The following is an 18,309-nucleotide window of genomic DNA, read 5'->3' on the forward strand; positions in this document are numbered from 1 at the left end:
CGTCAGTAAAATAGCCAAGTTGGTAATTTAAATGAATTATCACATTCCACAACCACAACTAAAGTAATGTGCATTTGTGGTGCCTCTGTGAATCACAGACGGTGCAACACGAATCCAACCTACTTTCAGTCGATTATTAGTTTTGCAATAATACACTTAATATAATTGCGATAATTGCCAACCTTTAGTTGAGCAAAACGTCACGTTTTTACTGGTTTCTTTGATCTGTCTTAATTTGCTGGCTCCAGCTAATAAGGTCCGACTAATTAGTAACGGAAAAACAGTTTCCTCAACCTCCAGTCCCAAGGAAAAAGCACAAATAACACAATTTGACTTTGTAATTAATAAAATTGAACCTGTATAGTCTTCATGAATGTGATGAGAAACTGAACGTTTCCTCTCACGTCCTTTTTTTTTTCCTATTTTGTTTTACAACAACACAATCGGTTTTGGGGGAGGGGGGGTCTAATGGTGCAATATTCTGCACATTTTTCCATCTCTCGGTTTCACGGTGATTTGACGCCCGGTGATTGTACGCAAATGGGGCTTTAAACCTCGGCTCCGTAACACGGTTAAAGGTCGCCAAACACCGGTTTCGTTCGAATGGTTATATTTCACCTGTTGATGGGAAAAACGACGGTTCGTAATCGGTTGCGAAACTGGTGGAAATGCCTTTGGAACTCGTTTATGGTTGTATTAAATTGGATTGCTTCGGAATAGATAGAAATATTTCACAACCATGTATTTTTGCTGTGGCGTATTTATGATAAACATGGATAGCCATTTGTTTCTGTTTGTTGCTTTAAAAGTTCACATAAATAAATTAAAACTAAATATGGTGAATATTTATTTTGATAGATCGATGAGGTAATTTTATATTATTATTCTGAATACTAATGAATGGCAGTATTAGTCAAAATCTGTAACCGATAGATTATTTAATAGTAGATAACGTTATAGATAAGTTGGGAATTACAGAGAGTAAGTTTTAAGTGTCGCCATCTGTTATCTAGTAGTGAATCTAGTTTATTCGACGCCATCTTTTATATAAAAAACAAGTTTATTGAGTTATAAATTAATGTTATTAAATACAGTTTAATTTATCGATAAAATATTGCCAAGATATAGTACTACTTATATTACTTGGAATAAAAGAAATGAAAGGAAAAATGTCGCCACCTGTATACATCAGGGAAAGCTATGTTACACTGAATTAAATTTTAATTTATAACAATATGGAGATTACAGGGTACAAGTTTTAGTTGTTGCTCTCTGTTATTTAGTGGTGAATCTAATTTAATCCATGCAATCCTTTATATAGAAACCAATTAACAAGTTTAATCAGTTATAAATTAATATAATAATACAATATAATTTATGATATGTCATTGCCCAGATTACTGACATTATATTACTTGCAGTAAAATAATAATATTGGGTTATAAATTAATATCATTAAATTACAATTTACTTTATTAATAAAATATTGCCAAGATTAGTGATCTTATATTAATTGAAATAATAGAAACGAAAAGAATAATGTCGCCACCTGTATACATCAGGAAAAGCTATGTTTTACTGAATTAAATATTAATTTATAACATTATGGTCAAGTTGGGAATTACACAGTGCAAGTTATAAGTGTCGCCATCTGTTATTTAGTAGAAAATATAGTTTAATCGACGCCATCTTTTATATAAAAACCAATTAACAAGTTTCTTGAGTTACAATTAAAATTATTAAAATTATAATTTAATTTATTGATAAAATATTAACAAGATTAGATACCTTATATTACTTGGAATAAAAAAAATGAAAGGAAAAATGTCGTCACCTGTACACATCAGGGAAATCTATGTGATACTGAATTAAATTTCAACTTATAACATTATGGTCAAGTTGGGAATTACAGAGTGTAAGCTTAAGTGTCGCCATCTGTTATTTAGTAGAAAATATAGTTTAATCGACGCCACCTTTTATATAAAAACCAATTACACGTTTATTGAGTTACAATTAAAATTAATATTTAATTTATTGATACAATATTAACAAAATTAGAGACTTTATGTTACTTGGAATAAAAGAAATGGAAGAATAAATGTCGCCTCCTGTATACATCGGGGAAATATATGTTTTACTGAATTAAATATCAATTTATAACATTATGGTCAAGTTGGGAATTGCAGAGTGCAAGCTGTAAGTGTCGCCATCTGTTATTTAGTAGAAAATGCAGTTTAATCGATGCCATCTTTTATATAAAAACCAATTAACAAGTTTATTGAGTTACAATTAAAATTATTAAAATTATAATTTAATTTATTGATAAAATATTAACAAGATTAGAGACCTTATATTACTTGGAATAAAAGAAATGAAAGGAAAAATGTCGTCACCTGTACACATCAGGGAAATCTATGTGATACTGAATTAAATTTCAACTTATAACATTATGGTCAAGTTGGGGTAATTACAAGGTACAAGCATAAGTGTCGCCATCTGTTATTTAGTAGAGAATCTACCTTAATTGGTCCATCTTTTATATAAAAACCAATTAGCAAGTTTATTGAGTCATAAATTAATATTACTAAAATTACAATTCAATTTATCGATAAAAATATTGAGACCTTATATATATATATATATATATATATATATATATATTAAATTATATATAATTCAATATATATATATATATATATATATATATATATATATATATATATATATATATATTAAATTATATATAATTCAATTTATGGATAAAATATTGACAAGATTAGTGACCTCATATTATTTGGAATAACTGAATTAAATTTTAATTTATAACATTATGGTCAAGTTGGGAATTACAGAGTACAAGTTTTAAGTATCGCCATCTGTTATTTAGTAGTGAATTCAGCTTAGTTGAAGCCATCTTTTATATAAATATAAATTAAATGGATTAAGAAGTTATAAATTAACATTTACAGTTAACACTTAATCTAAAAATCAAAGAATTATTGTCGATTATCATGAATTTATTTCAGCAAAAAAATTTTTAATATTTTTTCTCTCTATTCTAATTGAATCTAATTTAACATATCCATAAGAAATAAATCAATATAACAGAAAATGAAAATGCTAATAATGATGATAAATTGACTAAAACTTCAATGTTTTCAAAAAAATCCTGAAAAAAAGATAATAATCAAGAATTTATTTATTTATTTTTATATTAATGTTAATTAGTTTAATTGACGCCATCTTTTATATAAATAACAATTAACAAGTTTAATGAATTATAAATGAATATTATTAGAATAAAATTTAATTTATGATAAGTCATTCTTCAGATTAAAATATCGTTGTCTGTATATATCAACAAAAGCTATGTTTTACTGCATAAAATTTTAATTTATAACATTGTTGACGCCAATTTTATATAAAATTCATTTAACACGTTTAATAAACATTAAAAAACAGCAAATTCAAACAATTGACAATAGTTTATTGTTTGTTTCCATACCATTACTGAGGGAAAAACCGGAAAGGGCGCCATCTATCACACAATAGCCAAACCGTCCACTTACCCTGCCGGATAGGCGATGTTGCCGTTGGAGTCGTTGGCCAACGCCGCATTGTTGGAGACGGTGACTCCCAGCACCTTTTCCAGCCGTATCTGCAACAGGAAAACCAAAAATTACGACCTCCCATCGAACCACACGTTGCAAAATGGCAAAACGACACCCGTTCCCGACCGCAGGAATTTGTGCGTGGACAACGCGAATCGTCTTCAATGTCACCGCAAAACGTTGTTTACGTTCGGCAAAAAAATAAAGTGACGGCATCCGCGAAAATAAAACGCCAAGATCATTAAGTAAAACGCAATTTATCGGCACGTGCGGCTCAAACGAGATGCACAATCATTTTTTTAATGTGCCCGAGAATGTTAATCGGCAAACTAACGGGTAACGGGCTGAGACAAGCGAAGGAATTTCAGGAGGAATTGGCCCGGAGGAAGATCAAAGAGACAGAAAAACTGGAGAGGAAACAAAGTCAATTTAACGTTAACGTTAATTGGGAATGGCTGGTCCGTTTGTTTGTTGTAATTTGAGTCGGCAATTAGTCAAATTGGTTGTTTACTTCGATAGAAAGTGACCCTCTCCTGTGGGGAGTCCAAAATCGATGGGGCGAAGACTCCAAGACGTTTCTCTTGCAGTCAGGTTGGTGATTTGTGGGTCGGAATGTTTCGTGACTTAAAATGCACGGACTAATTAATCATAATTGCCCCATTCGAATTATGCTAATTGCTTTATTATCTCTTCTTCCCACTTGTTTCATTTGCCGTATCTTTTCGGTTGGCAGAAGAAATGGGACAATCCGGCGACCTCCAAGTGCCCGAATTCAAATAAATCACTCCAACATTGAAATGGATGATTTCCCTTTCATCGAAATAAATCTAGAATCCCGGTTGTGGGCTGCAATTGTGAAAATTGCACAAGTGGGCCCAAAACACCAAATATAAACGTGACAAAACTAGTTTCGAGTCTCGGATTTACTTATGCAAATTGAATTTGCATTGACATTGAAGGTTTTTATTGGGAGACGTGATTTCATAACATCAATAGACGAGAGAGAAAATTGATGTAATTTTCAATTGGGTCGAATTAACACGAGGCGAAACGACAGTGAATGAATGTTACGGTTATTATTTTAAAACAACTTATTAAAATTCCATCCACCCACGTTTTAAAAACGACTTACCTTGTCCGTCACGCGTTCTATATTATTGTATTAATGTAATTAAGTTTCAGCTATGGTTAATAAACAGTTTTTTCTCAACTACGGTAATTAATTAACATTGTAAAGAAAGCGCCGATTAATCGTTTTTCTCGATCGAGTGTGTTCGATTGGTCTTTTTAAAAGCCACTCGGGCATTTCTCAAACAATTTCCTGTGCTGTCTGGAAAATGCAGTTGTACGTGACGCAATTAACATCTGCGACACAGATTCAGAAGGGCCGTAATGGAAATTGGCACGTTTTGCATTTGGAAAATGGCCCAGAATATGTTGCTAACTCATGTTAATGGAAGAGGGTGAAAATATGGACTTTTCAACGAGTTGGAATAATAGGGTTATTGTGAAAAATTTTATATGGAACGGATTTACATATGCAAAATTGAGAAATATACGAGATGTAGGTTGTAAATTACATATGTTCAACATTTCAGTATTTATTTACGTTCTTCTAGAAAAATAATTTCTTTTAAAATAATATATGAGTAATATATTTAAAGTTCAAAGATTCTAAAAGAGTTTTTGTAGTACCATTATCAGTTTTAATGAATATTTAGATATTTTTATGGAACTATAAAGATATTAGATTTTATAAGGAAAATTTAAACTCTTAAAGGCTTTAAAAATATCCTTGTAAAACTACAATCAAATATTTGAAAGACTTTCGAAAATTTCTACGGAACCATTAACATTCTTTTGACTGTAAAGGACTTCAATCTTTTTAAAGCTTTCCAAAGAGTTTTTGCGAAATTATTAGCAAAGTTCTAAGGTGCTTTCAATGATTTATATGAATCTATAAAGATTATAATGATTTAACAGTTTTTGTAGTGCTATAATCAAAATTTTAATGGATATTTAGAAATTTCTATAAAACTATAAAGATTTTAGAGGTTTTGAAGGAAAATTTATGTTCTTAAAGGCTTTAAAAGAGTCCTTGTAGACCTACAATCAAAAATTATAAATAACTTTCGAAGATTTCTAAGAGACCATAATAATTTTTTTGGCTGTAAAGTATCAGTATCTTAAATCTTTCCAAAAACTTTTTACGAAATTATTATCAAAGTTCTAATAAACTTTCAATGATATATGTAAATGTATAAAGATTTTAATAATTTTCAAAAAGAATTAAAGGCTTTAAGGAATTTCAAATAATTTTTGTTTAGCTATAATCAAAGTTTTAATGGATTTTTGGAACTATAAAGAAATTAGAGGTCTCCAAGGAAAATTTTAGCTCTTGAGGAGTTTAAAAAGGTCCTTGTAGAACTAGAATAAAATATCTAAATGACTTAGAAAAATTTCTAAAGAACTATAACAATTTGTTTGACTGTAAAGGACGTCAGTATTCTTAAAACTTTCCAAAAGAGTTTTTAGGAAATTTCTATCAAAATTCTAATAAGCTTTCAATGATTTATATGAATCCATAAAGATTTTACAGATTTTTAAAAAGAATTAAAGGTCCTGAGGAATTTCTAACAGTTTTTGTAGTGCTATAATCAAAATTATAATGGACACTTAGAAATTTCTATGGAACTTTAAAGATATCAGAGGTTTTCAAGGAAAATTTAAGCTCTTAAAGACTTTAAAAGAGTCCTTGTAGAACAACAATCAAATATAAATAACTTTCAAAGATTTCTAAGGTATAAAAAAAATTTGTTTGGCTTTAAACGACATAAGTTATTCTTAAAGCTTTCCAAAAAGTTTTTACGAAATTTCTATCAAAGTTCTAATAAGCTTTCCATTACTTTTATGAATCCATAAAGATTTTAATTATTTTCAAAAAGAATTAAAGGTTTTAAGGAATTTTAAACAGATTTTTTAGTGCTATAATCAAAGTTTTAATGAACATTTAGAGGTTTCTATGGAACTATACAGATATTAGAGGTTTCCAATGAAAATTTAAGCTCTTAAGGACTTTAAAAATGTCCTTGTAGAACTACAATCAAATATCTTAATGACTCTCAATTATTTCTAAAAAACCCTAACTATTTTTTTGTATGCAAAGGACATCAGTCTTCTTGTAGCATTTCAGAGAGTTTTAACGACATCACTATCAAAGTTTTAATAAGCTTTCAATGATTTATATGAATCCACAAAGATTTAACTGATTTTCAAAAATAATTAAAGGTCTTAAGGAATTTCAAAGAGTTTTTGTAATGCTATAATCAAAGTTTTAAAGGACATTTAGACATTTCTAAGGAACTATAAAGAAGTTAGAGGTTTTCAAGGAAAATTTAAGCTCTTAAAGGCTTTAGAAAAGTCCTTGTAGAACAACAATCAAAAATAAATAACTTTCAAGGATTTCTAAGGAATCATAATAATTTTTTTTGGCTGTAAAGGACATCAGTTATTCTTAAAGCTTTCCAAAAAGTTTTTACGAAATTTCTATCAAAGTTCTAATAAGCTTTCCATGAGTTTTATGAAACCATAAAGATTTTAATTGTTTTCAAAAAGAATTAAAGGTCTTAAGGAATTTCAAACAGTTTTTGTAGTGCTATAATCAAAGTTTTAATGGAGATTTAGAGGTTCTATGGAACTATAAAGATATTAGAGGTTTTCAAGAAAAATTTAAGCTCTTAAGGACTTTAAAAATGTCCTTTTAGAACTACAGTCAAATATGTTAATTACTCTCAAGAATTTCTAAAAAATCACAACTGTTTTTTTGCCTGCAAAGGACATCAGTCTTCTTAGAGCACTTCAAAGAGTTTTAACGAAATTACTATCAAAGTTTTAATAATCTTTCAATGATTTATATGAATCCAAAAAGATTTATCTGATTTTCAAAAATAATTAAAGGTCTTAAGAATTTCAAACAATTTTTGTAATGCTATAATCAAAGTTTTAAAGGACTTTTAGAGATTTCTAAGGAACTATAAAGAAGTTAGAGGTTTTCAAGGAAAATTTAAGCTCTTAAAGGCTTTAAAGGATTTCTAAGGAACCATAATATTTTTTTTGGCTGTAAAGGACATCAGTTATTCTTAAAACCTTCCAAAAAGTTTTTACGAAATTTCTATCAAAGTTCTAATAAGCTTTCCATGAGTTTTATGAAACCATAAAGATTTTAATTGTTTTCAAAAAGAATTAAAGGTCTTAAGGAATTTCAAACAGTTTTTGTAGTGGTATAATCAAAGTTTTAATGGACATTTAGAGGTTTCTATGGAACTATAAAGATATTAGAGGTTACCACGGAAAATTTAAGCTCTTAAGGACTTTAAAAATGACTTTGTAGAACTACAGTCAAATATCTTAATGACTCTCAAGGATTTCTAAAAAATCACCCCTATTTTTTTGCCTACAAAGGACGTCAGTCTTTTTATAGCACTTCAAAGAGTTTTAACGAAATTACTATCATAGTTTTAATAAGCTTTCAATTATTTATGTGAATCCAAAAAGATTTAACCGATTTTCAAAAATAATTAAAGGTCTTAAGGAATTTCAAACAGTTTTTGTAATGCTATAATCAAAGTTTTAAAGGACATTTAGACATTTCTAAGGAACTATAAAGAAGTTAGAGGTTTTCAAGGAAAATTTAAGCTCTTAAAGGCTTTAAAAGAGTCCTTGTAGAACAACAATCAAAGATAAATAACTTTTAAGGATTTCTAGGGAACCATAATAATTTCTTTAGCTGTAAAGGACATCAGTTATTCTTAAAGCTTTCCAAAAAGTTTTTACGAAATATCTATCAAAGTTCTAATAAGCTTTCCATGACTTTTATGAATCCATAAAGATTATAATTATTTTCAAAAAGAATTAAAGGTTTTAAGGAATTTCAAACAGTATTTGTAGTGCTATAATCAAAGTTTTAATGGACATTTAGAGGTTTCTATGGAACTATAAAGATATTAGAGGTTTCCACGGAAAATTTAAGCTCTTAAGGACTTTAAAAATGACTTTGTAGAACTACGGTCAAATATCTTAATGACTCTCAAGGATTTCTAAAAAATCACCCCTATTTTTTTGCCTACAAAGGACGTCAGTCTTTTTATAGCACTTCAAAGAGTTTTAACGAAATCACTATCATAGTTTTAATAAGCTTTCAATGATTTATATGAATCCAAAAAGATTTAACCGATTTTCAAAAATAATTAAAGGTCTTAAGGAATTTCAAACAGTTTTTGTAATGCTATAATCAAAGTTTTAAAGGACATTTAGACATTTCTAAGGAACTATAAAGAAGTTAGAGGTTTTCAAGGAAAATTTAAGCTCTTAAAGACTTTAAAAAAGTCCTTGTAGAACAACAAAGATAAATAACTTTCAAGGATTTCTAAGGAACCATAATATTTATTTTGGCTGTAAAGGACATCAGTTATTCTTAAAGCTTTCCAAAAAGTTTTTTACGAAATTTCTATCACAGTTCTAATAAGCTTTCCATGAGTTTTATGAATCCATAAAGATTTTAATTATTTTCAAAAAAAATTAAAGGTCTTAAGGAATTTCAAACAGTATTTGTAGTGCTATAATCAAAGTTTTAATGGACATTTAGAGGTTTCTTTGGAACTATAAAGATATTAGAGGTTTCCACGGAAAATTTAAGCTCTTAAGGACTTTAAAAATGACTTTGTAGAACTACAGTCAAATATCTTAATGACTCTCAAGGATTTCTAAAAAATCACCCCTATTTTTTTGCCTACAAAGGACGTCAGTCTTTTTATAGCACTTCAAAGAGTTTTAACGAAATTACTATCATAGTTTTAATAAGCTTTCAATGATTTATATGAATCCAAAAAGATTTAACCGATTTTCAAAAATAATTAAAGGTCTTAAGGAATTTCAAACAGTTTTTGTAATGCTATAATCAAAGTTTTAAAGGACATTTAGACATTTCTAAGGAACTATAAAGAAGTTAGAGGTTTTCAAGGAAAATTTAAGCTCTTAAAGACTTTAAAAAAGTCCTTGTAGAACAACAAAGATAAATAACTTTCAAGGATTTCTAAGGAACCATAATATTTATTTTGGCTGTAAAGGACATCAGTTATTCTTAAAGCTTTCCAAAAAGTTTTTTACGAAATTTCTATCACAGTTCTAATAAGCTTTCCATGAGTTTTATGAATCCATAAAGATTTTAATTATTTTCAAAAAAAATTAAAGGTCTTAAGGAATTTCAAACAGTATTTGTAGTGCTATAATCAAAGTTTTAATGGACATTTAGAGGTTTCTTTGGAACTATAAAGATATTAGAGGTTTCCACGGAAAATTTAAGCTCTTAAGGACTTTAAAAATGACTTTGTAGAACTACAGTCAAATATCTTAATGACTCTCAAGGATTTCTAAAAAATCACCCCTATTTTTTTGCCTACAAAGGACGTCAGTCTTTTTATAGCACTTCAAAGAGTTTTAACGAAATTACTATCATAGTTTTAATAAGCTTTCAATGATTTATATGAATCCAAAAAGATTTAACCGATTTTCAAAAATAATTAAAGGTCTTAAGGAATTTCAAACAGTTTTTGTAGTACTACAATCAAAGTTTTAATAGACATTTAGAGATTTCTATGGAACTATATAGATATTAGAGGTTTCCAAGGAAAATTTAAGCTTTTAAAGAGTTTAAAAGGGTTCTTGTAGAACTACAGTCAAATATATAAATAATTTTCAAGGATTTCTAAGAAACCATAACATTTTTTTGGACTAATTAAAACTTTCCACAGAGTTTTTACGAGTTTACTATCAAAGATCTAATAAGCTTTCAGTGATTTATATGAATCCATAGATTTTAATGAATTTCAAAAGGAGTTCAAGGTCTTAAACAGTTTTTGTAGTACTATAATCAAAGTTTTGAGTCCTGTAAAAATTTCAATGGAGTTACAAAGATTTGAAATGTTTTCCTAAAGAATGTTTTTAAAAATTTTTAAAGAGTTGGAGACTAAAATTAAAGATTTTGAATACTATTCCAGTTAGTTTTAAACCTGTAAATTCAACACCAATAAAACACACACAAAATCGACTCGCAGCTTCTACAACGTTATTTGTTACTCGGTTAATGTTACCCCGTAACAAAACGTCATACCTTGTGGGTGCAAACGATCTCCCTTTCGATTATGGGAAACGAGTTTCTGGGCATCATTTTTACAACAGTTCAAAACAAACAACAACAAACCAATCAAATTTCAAGACAAAAATCACTGCATCGCCGATATTAAAATCAAAATATCGGCGTCAGTAACACTGACTGGCATTCACTTTCGGTTTCGGGTGTCCCGCAGACATTCAATCCACCTACAAACAAACAAAAAAACATATATACAAATGGAAACAAAGCGCGTTAATATTAAATAGTTTCGCCTTGAACCAATTATTGCTGTTTGGTTATGGTAAATAACGTCGACGAACGATATTTTTACAGAAAACGAAGGCCACGTGTGGCGTCGTACGCGATTGTTTTAGTGTGTGACGGACGCCCATCGTTTTTCGAATGCACACAACCAATTATTACGAGTGAAAGTCCCGCAAAGACGAGAACCGTGAGAAAAACAAACAAATCCGATTCGTATCCGATCCGGATTTGTGGGTTAAGAATCCGCATTGTGAATTTTTTTCTTTCTTTTTTTTTTTCGTCGTCGATCGATATAGAACGTTGGAAAAATGGCAGAAAGAAACTGTGGGAAAAGCGTCACAATGATGCTCGTTCGAATTGGTCGACGTGCCACGTATTTCGCATTGTTTCTTTTTGAGTGTGTGGTTTTCGACAAGAGCCGAGTGAGTGATCTTCGTCGGTGCGACACAAAAGATTAATTAACGGGCGTATCGATCGCAAGATGGAAAACTGTATCTTCACCCAGTTACCGGGCACGTATGGGGACAATTAATTCGGGACGTTATCTTGAATAATGCGATAACATGTTGTAATAACTATTGTTGTTGATTTATAACACGGCAAACATAAATAAAATAACGGTCGGTTTAACTTGTGTAGTCAGCATATGTTGACGCCTCACTTACGGAATGATTTTAATTGCAATGGTTTACTTATTTCGTTCTAGGAGTGTATGAAACTTTTAGGGGTTAAAACGGCTGTGAACTTCCATTAAATGACGTTGTTCTTGAAGATCAATAGAAATGGTGCAGTCGGCAGATGTTGGCACCTTAAATATAAAAGGATTTCAATTGTAAACCATTTAGTTAATTGACTCAAGAACTGTACGAAACTTCTGGCAACTAAAACGTCTCTGAACTTCCAATAGAAGAAATGTTTCTTGAAGATATGTTTTACTTTTAAAGTTGACGTCTCAATTATTGAAGGATATCAATTGAAATGGTTTACTTAATTGAGTATGAAACATTTAGGAATTTAGGAACTAAAACGTCTCTGAACTTCCAATAGTTGATGTGTTTCTTGAAGATCTGTATGACTTGTAAAGTCGGCAGATGTTGACGTCTCAATTATTGTACAATTTCAATTGAAATGTTTTAACTTAATTGTTTCAAGTACTGTACGAAACATTTGAGAACTAAAATGTTTCTGATCTTCCAATAGATGATGTGTTTCTTGAAGATCTGTATGACTTGTAAAGTCAGCAATGTTAATATCTCTATTAATAAACGATTTCAATTGAAATGGTTTACTTAATTGTGTCAAGAACTGTATGAAACATTTGGGATTTAAAACGTCTCTGATCTTTCAATAGCTGACGTGTTTCTTGAAAATCTGATTCACTTGTAAAGTCAGCAGATGTTATCATCTCAATTATTGAACGATTTCAATTGATATGGTTTACTTAATTGAGTCAAGAACTGTATGAAATATTTAGGAACTAAAACGTCTCTGAACTTCCAATAGGTGATATGTTTCTTGAAGATCTGTATGACTTGTAAAGTCAGCAGATGTTGACGTCTCAATTATTGAACGCTTTCAATAGAAATGGTTTACTTAATTATCTTAAGAACTGTACGAAATATTTTGGAACTAAAACGTCTCTGATATTCCAATAGCTGATGTGTTTCTTAAAGATTTGTATGACTTGTAAAGTCAGCAGATGTTGACGTCTCAATTATTGAATGCTTTCAGTTGAAATGGTTTACTTAATTGTTTCAAGAACTGTACGAAACATTTGGGAACTGAAACGTCTTTGAACTTCCAATAGCTGATGTGTTTCTTGAAGATCTGTATGACTTGTAAAGTCAGCAGATGTTGACGTCTCAATTATTGAACACATTCAATTGAAATATTTTACTTAATTTTTTCAAAAACTGTACGAAACATTTGGGAACTAAAACGTGTCTGATCTTCCAATAGCTGATGTGTTTCTTGAAGACCTGTATGACTTTTAAAGTCAGCAGATGTTGACGTCTCAATTATTGAAAGATTTCAATTGAAATGGTTTACTTAATTGTGTCAAGAACTGTACGAAACATTTGGGAACTAAAACGTCTCTGATCTTCCAATAGCTGATGTGTTTCTTGAAGATCTGTATGACTTTTAAAGTCAGCAGATGTTGACGTCTCAATTATTGAATGCTTTCAGTTGAAATGTTTTACTTAATTGTTTCAAAAACTGTACGAAACATTTGGGAACTAAAACGTCTCTGATCTTCCAATAGCTGATATGTTTCTTGAAGATCTGTATGACTTGTAAAGTCAGCAGATGTTGATGTTACAATTATTGAACGATTTCAATTGAAATGTTTTACTTAATTGTTTCAGTAACTATACGAAACATTTGGGAACTAAAACGTCTCTGAACTCCCAAAGCTGATATGTTTCTTGAAGATCTGTATGACTTGTAAAGTCAGCAGATGTGGACGTCTCAATTATTGAACGATTTCAATTGAAATGGTTTACTTAATTGTGTCAAGAACTGTACGAAACATTTGGGAACTAAAACGTCTCTGATCTTCCAATAGCTGTTGTGTTTCTTGAAGATCTGTATGACTTGTAAAGTCAGCAGATGTTGACGTCTCAATTATTGAACGCTTTCAACTGAAATATTTTACTTAATTGTTTCAAGAACTGTACGAAACATTTGGGAACTAAAACGTCTCTGATCTTCCAATAGCTGATGTGTTTCTTGAAGATCTGTATGACTTGTAAAGTCAGCAGATGTTGATGTTACAATTATTGAACGATTTCAATTGAAATGTTTTACTTAATTGTTTCAGTAACTATACGAAACATTTGGGAACTAAAACGTCTCTGAACTCCCAAAGCTGATATGTTTCTTGAAGATCTGTATGACTTGTAAAGTCAGCAGATGTTGACGTCTCAATTATTGAACGATTTCAATTGAAATGTTTTACTTAATTGTTTCAGTAACTATACGAAACATTTGGGAACTAAAACGTCTCTGAACTCCCAAAGCTGATATGTTTCTTGAAGATCTGTATGACTTGTAAAGTCAGCAGATGTTGACGTCTCAATTATTGAACGATTTCAATTGAAGTGGTTTACTTAATTGTGTCAAGAACTGTACGAAACATTTGGGAACTAAAACGTGTCTGATCTTCCAATAGCTGATGTGTTTCTTGAAGACCTGTATGACTTGTAAAGTCAGCAGATGTTGACGTCTCAATTATTGAACGATTTCAATTGAAATGGTTTACTTAATTGTGTCAAGAACTGTACGAAACATTTGGGAACTAAAACGTCTTGAACTCCCAAAGCTGATATGTTTCTTGAAGATCTGTACGACTTGTAAAGTCAGCAGATGTTGACGTCTCAATTATTGAACGATTTCAATGGAAGTGGTTTACTTAATTGTGTCAAGAACTGTACGAAACATATGGGAACTAAAACGTCTCTGATCTTTCAATAGCTGATATGTTTCTTGAAGATCTGTATGACTTGTAAAGTCAGCAGATGTTGATGTTACAATTATTGAACGATTTCAATTGAAATGTTTTACTTAATTGTTTCAGTAACTATACGAAACATTTGGGAACTAAAACGTCTCTGAACTCCCAAAGCTGATATGTTTCTTGAAGATCTGTATGACTTGTAAAGTCAGCAGATGTTGACGTCTCAATTATTGAACGATTTCAATTGAAGTGGTTTACTTAATTGTGTCAAGAACTGTACGAAACATTTGGGAACTAAAACGTGTCTGATCTTCCAATAGCTGATGTGTTTCTTGAAGACCTGTATGACTTGTAAAGTCAGCAGATGTTGACGTCTCAATTATTGAACGATTTCAATTGAAATGGTTTACTTAATTGTGTCAAGAACTGTACGAAACATTTGGGAACTAAAACGTCTTGAACTCCCAAAGCTGATATGTTTCTTGAAGATCTGTATGACTTGTAAAGTCAGCAGATGTTGACGTCTCAATTATTGAACGATTTCAATTGAAATGGTTTACTTAATTGTGTCAAGAACTGTACGAAACATTTGGGAACTAAAACGTCTCTGATCTTCCAATAGCTGTTGTGTTTCTTGAAGATCTGTATGACTTGTAAAGTCAGCAGATGTTGATGTTACAATTATTGAACGATTTCAATTGAAATGTTTTACTTAATTGTTTCAGTAACTATACGAAACATTTGGGAACTAAAACGTCTCTGAACTCCCAAAGCTGATATGTTTCTTGAAGATCTGTATGACTTGTAAAGTCAGCAGATGTGGACGTTTCAATTATTGAAGGCTTTTAACTGAAATATTTTACTTAATTGTTTCAAGAACTGTACAAAACATTTGGGAACTGAAACGTCTATGATCTTCCAATAGCTGATGTGTTTCTAGAAGATCTGTATGACTTTTATTGTAAAAAACTATTAGAAATTAAAATATCTCTGATATTTCAATAGATGGACAACATACATGAAGATAAATATGACCCATTGTCAGGAAATATTGACGTGCCATCACCGGATCAAATAAGGAACAACAATCGTTTTAATATTTACGAAACCCCGCGGCCGTTTTAGATGTGCACTTAGTGAAAGTCTGCGTGCCACAAAAGGAGTATTTTCTTCCGGGACTTTTCGCATGCGAATGTACGTAAGTTGGCCGATTGTTGGAAAGGATAAGAAACTCGTGATATACGTTCGCATAGTCAGATGGATAAATGATTACGAAGGTGTTTCCTAGTTTCTCCGCCACAACGAAAGACCGTTAAAGGAAACAGAAGAAGCCCAGCAATGGCACCGACACGGTCCGACAGACGGAAACGGTACGAGTCGGACATCTGACCAATTCCACAGCCGCCAATCGGAACGCAAATTCCAGCAACGCCAATAGACAAGAATCCGAATGCAAATCGGGCGACCTTGTCCGTAAAAAACGAACGTTCCAGTCTCCACGATGCATCCACCGTCCTCCTGAGGCCGACCATGTGGGCGTCTGTGGCCGAGTACCGCTCGTTACGTAACCATTTACTAGAAGTTATGTGTGCAATTCTTTCGACGCCCACACCAAATCGCTCAGGTCTACGCGAAAATGTATCCATTTTTTTTTTTTTATTTGGGGTCGGTTTCCGTGCGGTACTCGTGCACCATAGATGGTGGTACCGAGGTCGGGCAAAAAAATTAATGGAATGCTTACGAGGTATTGATCCGGTATCAATTAATTGCGATTGGTGACGCCAGTCCGGACCATTTACATAAATGCTGCGTTGTCTGCCTTATTCAAAAACAACACCAGGAGCTATTAATAATTAAATATTACAAGTAGAAAGATTTAAGTTCCTGTCATAAATTAGACTTGTTATTCTCTATTCTATCCCCTTTGTTACTGTAAGAGTCAGCAATAAGAAACGTTTAAGTTTCTTTCATGAATTGGACTTAGCTAATCCATTGTTATTCCTTCTTTTATCCCGTTTATTACTTTAAGAGTCAACAACAAAGAAGATTTAAGTATCTTCAATGAGTTGGACTTAGTTAATCTATTGATATTCCTTATTTTATCCCTTTTGTTGCTGAAAGAGTCAGTAACAAGAAACGTTTAAGTTTCTTTCAAAAATTGGACTTAGCTAATCCATTCTTATTCCTTATTTTATCCCATTTATTACTGTAAGAGTCAACAAAAAGGAAGATTTAAGTATCTTCCATGAGTTGGAGTTAGTTAATCTATTGATATTCCTTATTTTATCCCTTTTGTTGCTGAAAGAGTTAACAATAAGAAAGATTTAAGTTTCTTTCATGAATTGGACTTAGCTAATACATTGTTATTCCTTATTTTATCCCGTTTATTACTGTTAGAGTCAACAAAAAGGAAGATTTAAGTATCTTCCATGAGTTGGACTTAGTTAATCTATTCATATTTCTTATTTTATCCCGTTTGTTGCTGAAAGAGTCAACAACAAGAAAGATTTAAGTTTCTTTAATGAATTAGACTTAACTAATTCATTGTTATCCCTTCTTTTATCCCGTTTACTATTGTAAGAGTCAACGACAAGGAAGATTTAAGTATCTTCAATGAGTTGGACTTAGTTAATCTATTGATATTCCTTATTTTATCCCGTTTGTTGCTGAAAGAGTCAACAACAAGAAAGATTTAAGTTTCTTTCATGAATTGGACTTAGCTAATTCATTGTTATTCCTTCTTTTATACCATTTATTACTGTAAGAGTTAATAACAAGGAACATTTAAGTATCTTCCATGAGTTGGACTTAGATAATCTATTGATATTCCTTATTTTATTCCGTTTGTTGCTGAAAGAGTCAACAACAAGAAAGATTTAAGTTTCTTTCATGAATTGGACTTAACTAATTCATTGTTATTCCTTATTTTATCCCGTTTATTACTGTAAGAGTCAACAACAAGGAAGATTTAAGTATCTTCAATGAGTTGGACTTAGTTAATCTATTGATATTCCTTATTTTATCCCGTTTGTTATTATAGAAGTCAACAACTAGAAAGATTTAAAATGAATTTGACTTAGCTACATCATTGTTATTTCTTATTTTATCCCGTGAGTTATTGTAGAAGTAAATAGAAAGTAAAATTTAAGGTACTTTCATGAATTGGAATCAGTTAATGCATTGTTATCTTGTCTTAAGAATCTCCTTTAACAAATTTAACTGACCATGTACTGTTCACACGTACTGTATTCACACAATAACTTTTGATCTGTCCAAACAGTGTGCACAGTTACATAATTTTAATTCAAACAGAAGTACCCTAATTAGGCAATCATTAACAAATACGACCATCGTCGTATTTATTTTCGACTGTTATGTAAAACGGTTGTGGTGTAATGATATTTTTTATTTATCTGTTTTACATAGGAATCCTAAATTGGAAACGGGCCTTGACCCAAGATGCGTCAGAAGGTCGAAATTGATTTTCGCCGTGCGAGTACCGACTGATTCATAACAAACAATGAAGGCTTTTAACTAAAACATTACTTTGTTTCCATTTTTATATTACTGTACGTTACCCCCAACAAATGGACGCCTCAAACTCACCTGAAACAATCAAACAAAACATTAGTTTAACTCTAAATCAGTGGAGCCGAAGGGTGGTACCCATCAACAACCAACAACAACAACAATAACAGAAACAAACGTGTTGGTCGTTCATTCACCGAACTAGTTTCGTGAAATCACCCGGCCCTTCCCAGTTCATGTGACTTTCTACGGTACGACATTCACCTTAACCTTCGGTT

General features: G+C 31.1%; 1 protein-coding gene across 11 annotated transcripts in view; it reads right to left on the reverse strand.

The window, feature by feature from the left end:
* LOC109605430 (mitogen-activated protein kinase-binding protein 1) overlaps positions 1 to 18,309 on the reverse strand; it is a 75,819-nt gene that overhangs the window by 24,904 nt on the left and 32,606 nt on the right. For 10 of the 11 annotated variants that reach the window (XR_007548438.1, XR_007548436.1, XR_007548437.1 and 7 more), the window contains one exon: positions 3,570 to 3,658. Coding sequence is in view for 8 of the 11 variants with exons in the window: in XM_049968976.1 (XP_049824933.1) it covers positions 3,570 to 3,658 (89 nt within the window). In the remaining 3 variants the exon portion in view is untranslated. Of the gene's footprint in view, positions 1 to 3,569; positions 3,659 to 10,779; positions 10,989 to 18,309 lie in introns of all 11 variants that reach the window. The other variant, XM_049968971.1, reaches the window with a different exon arrangement.

The sequence above is a fragment of the Aethina tumida genome, chromosome 6 (genome assembly GCF_024364675.1).
Source record: "Aethina tumida isolate Nest 87 chromosome 6, icAetTumi1.1, whole genome shotgun sequence".
Lineage (NCBI taxonomy): Eukaryota > Metazoa > Arthropoda > Insecta > Coleoptera > Nitidulidae > Aethina > Aethina tumida.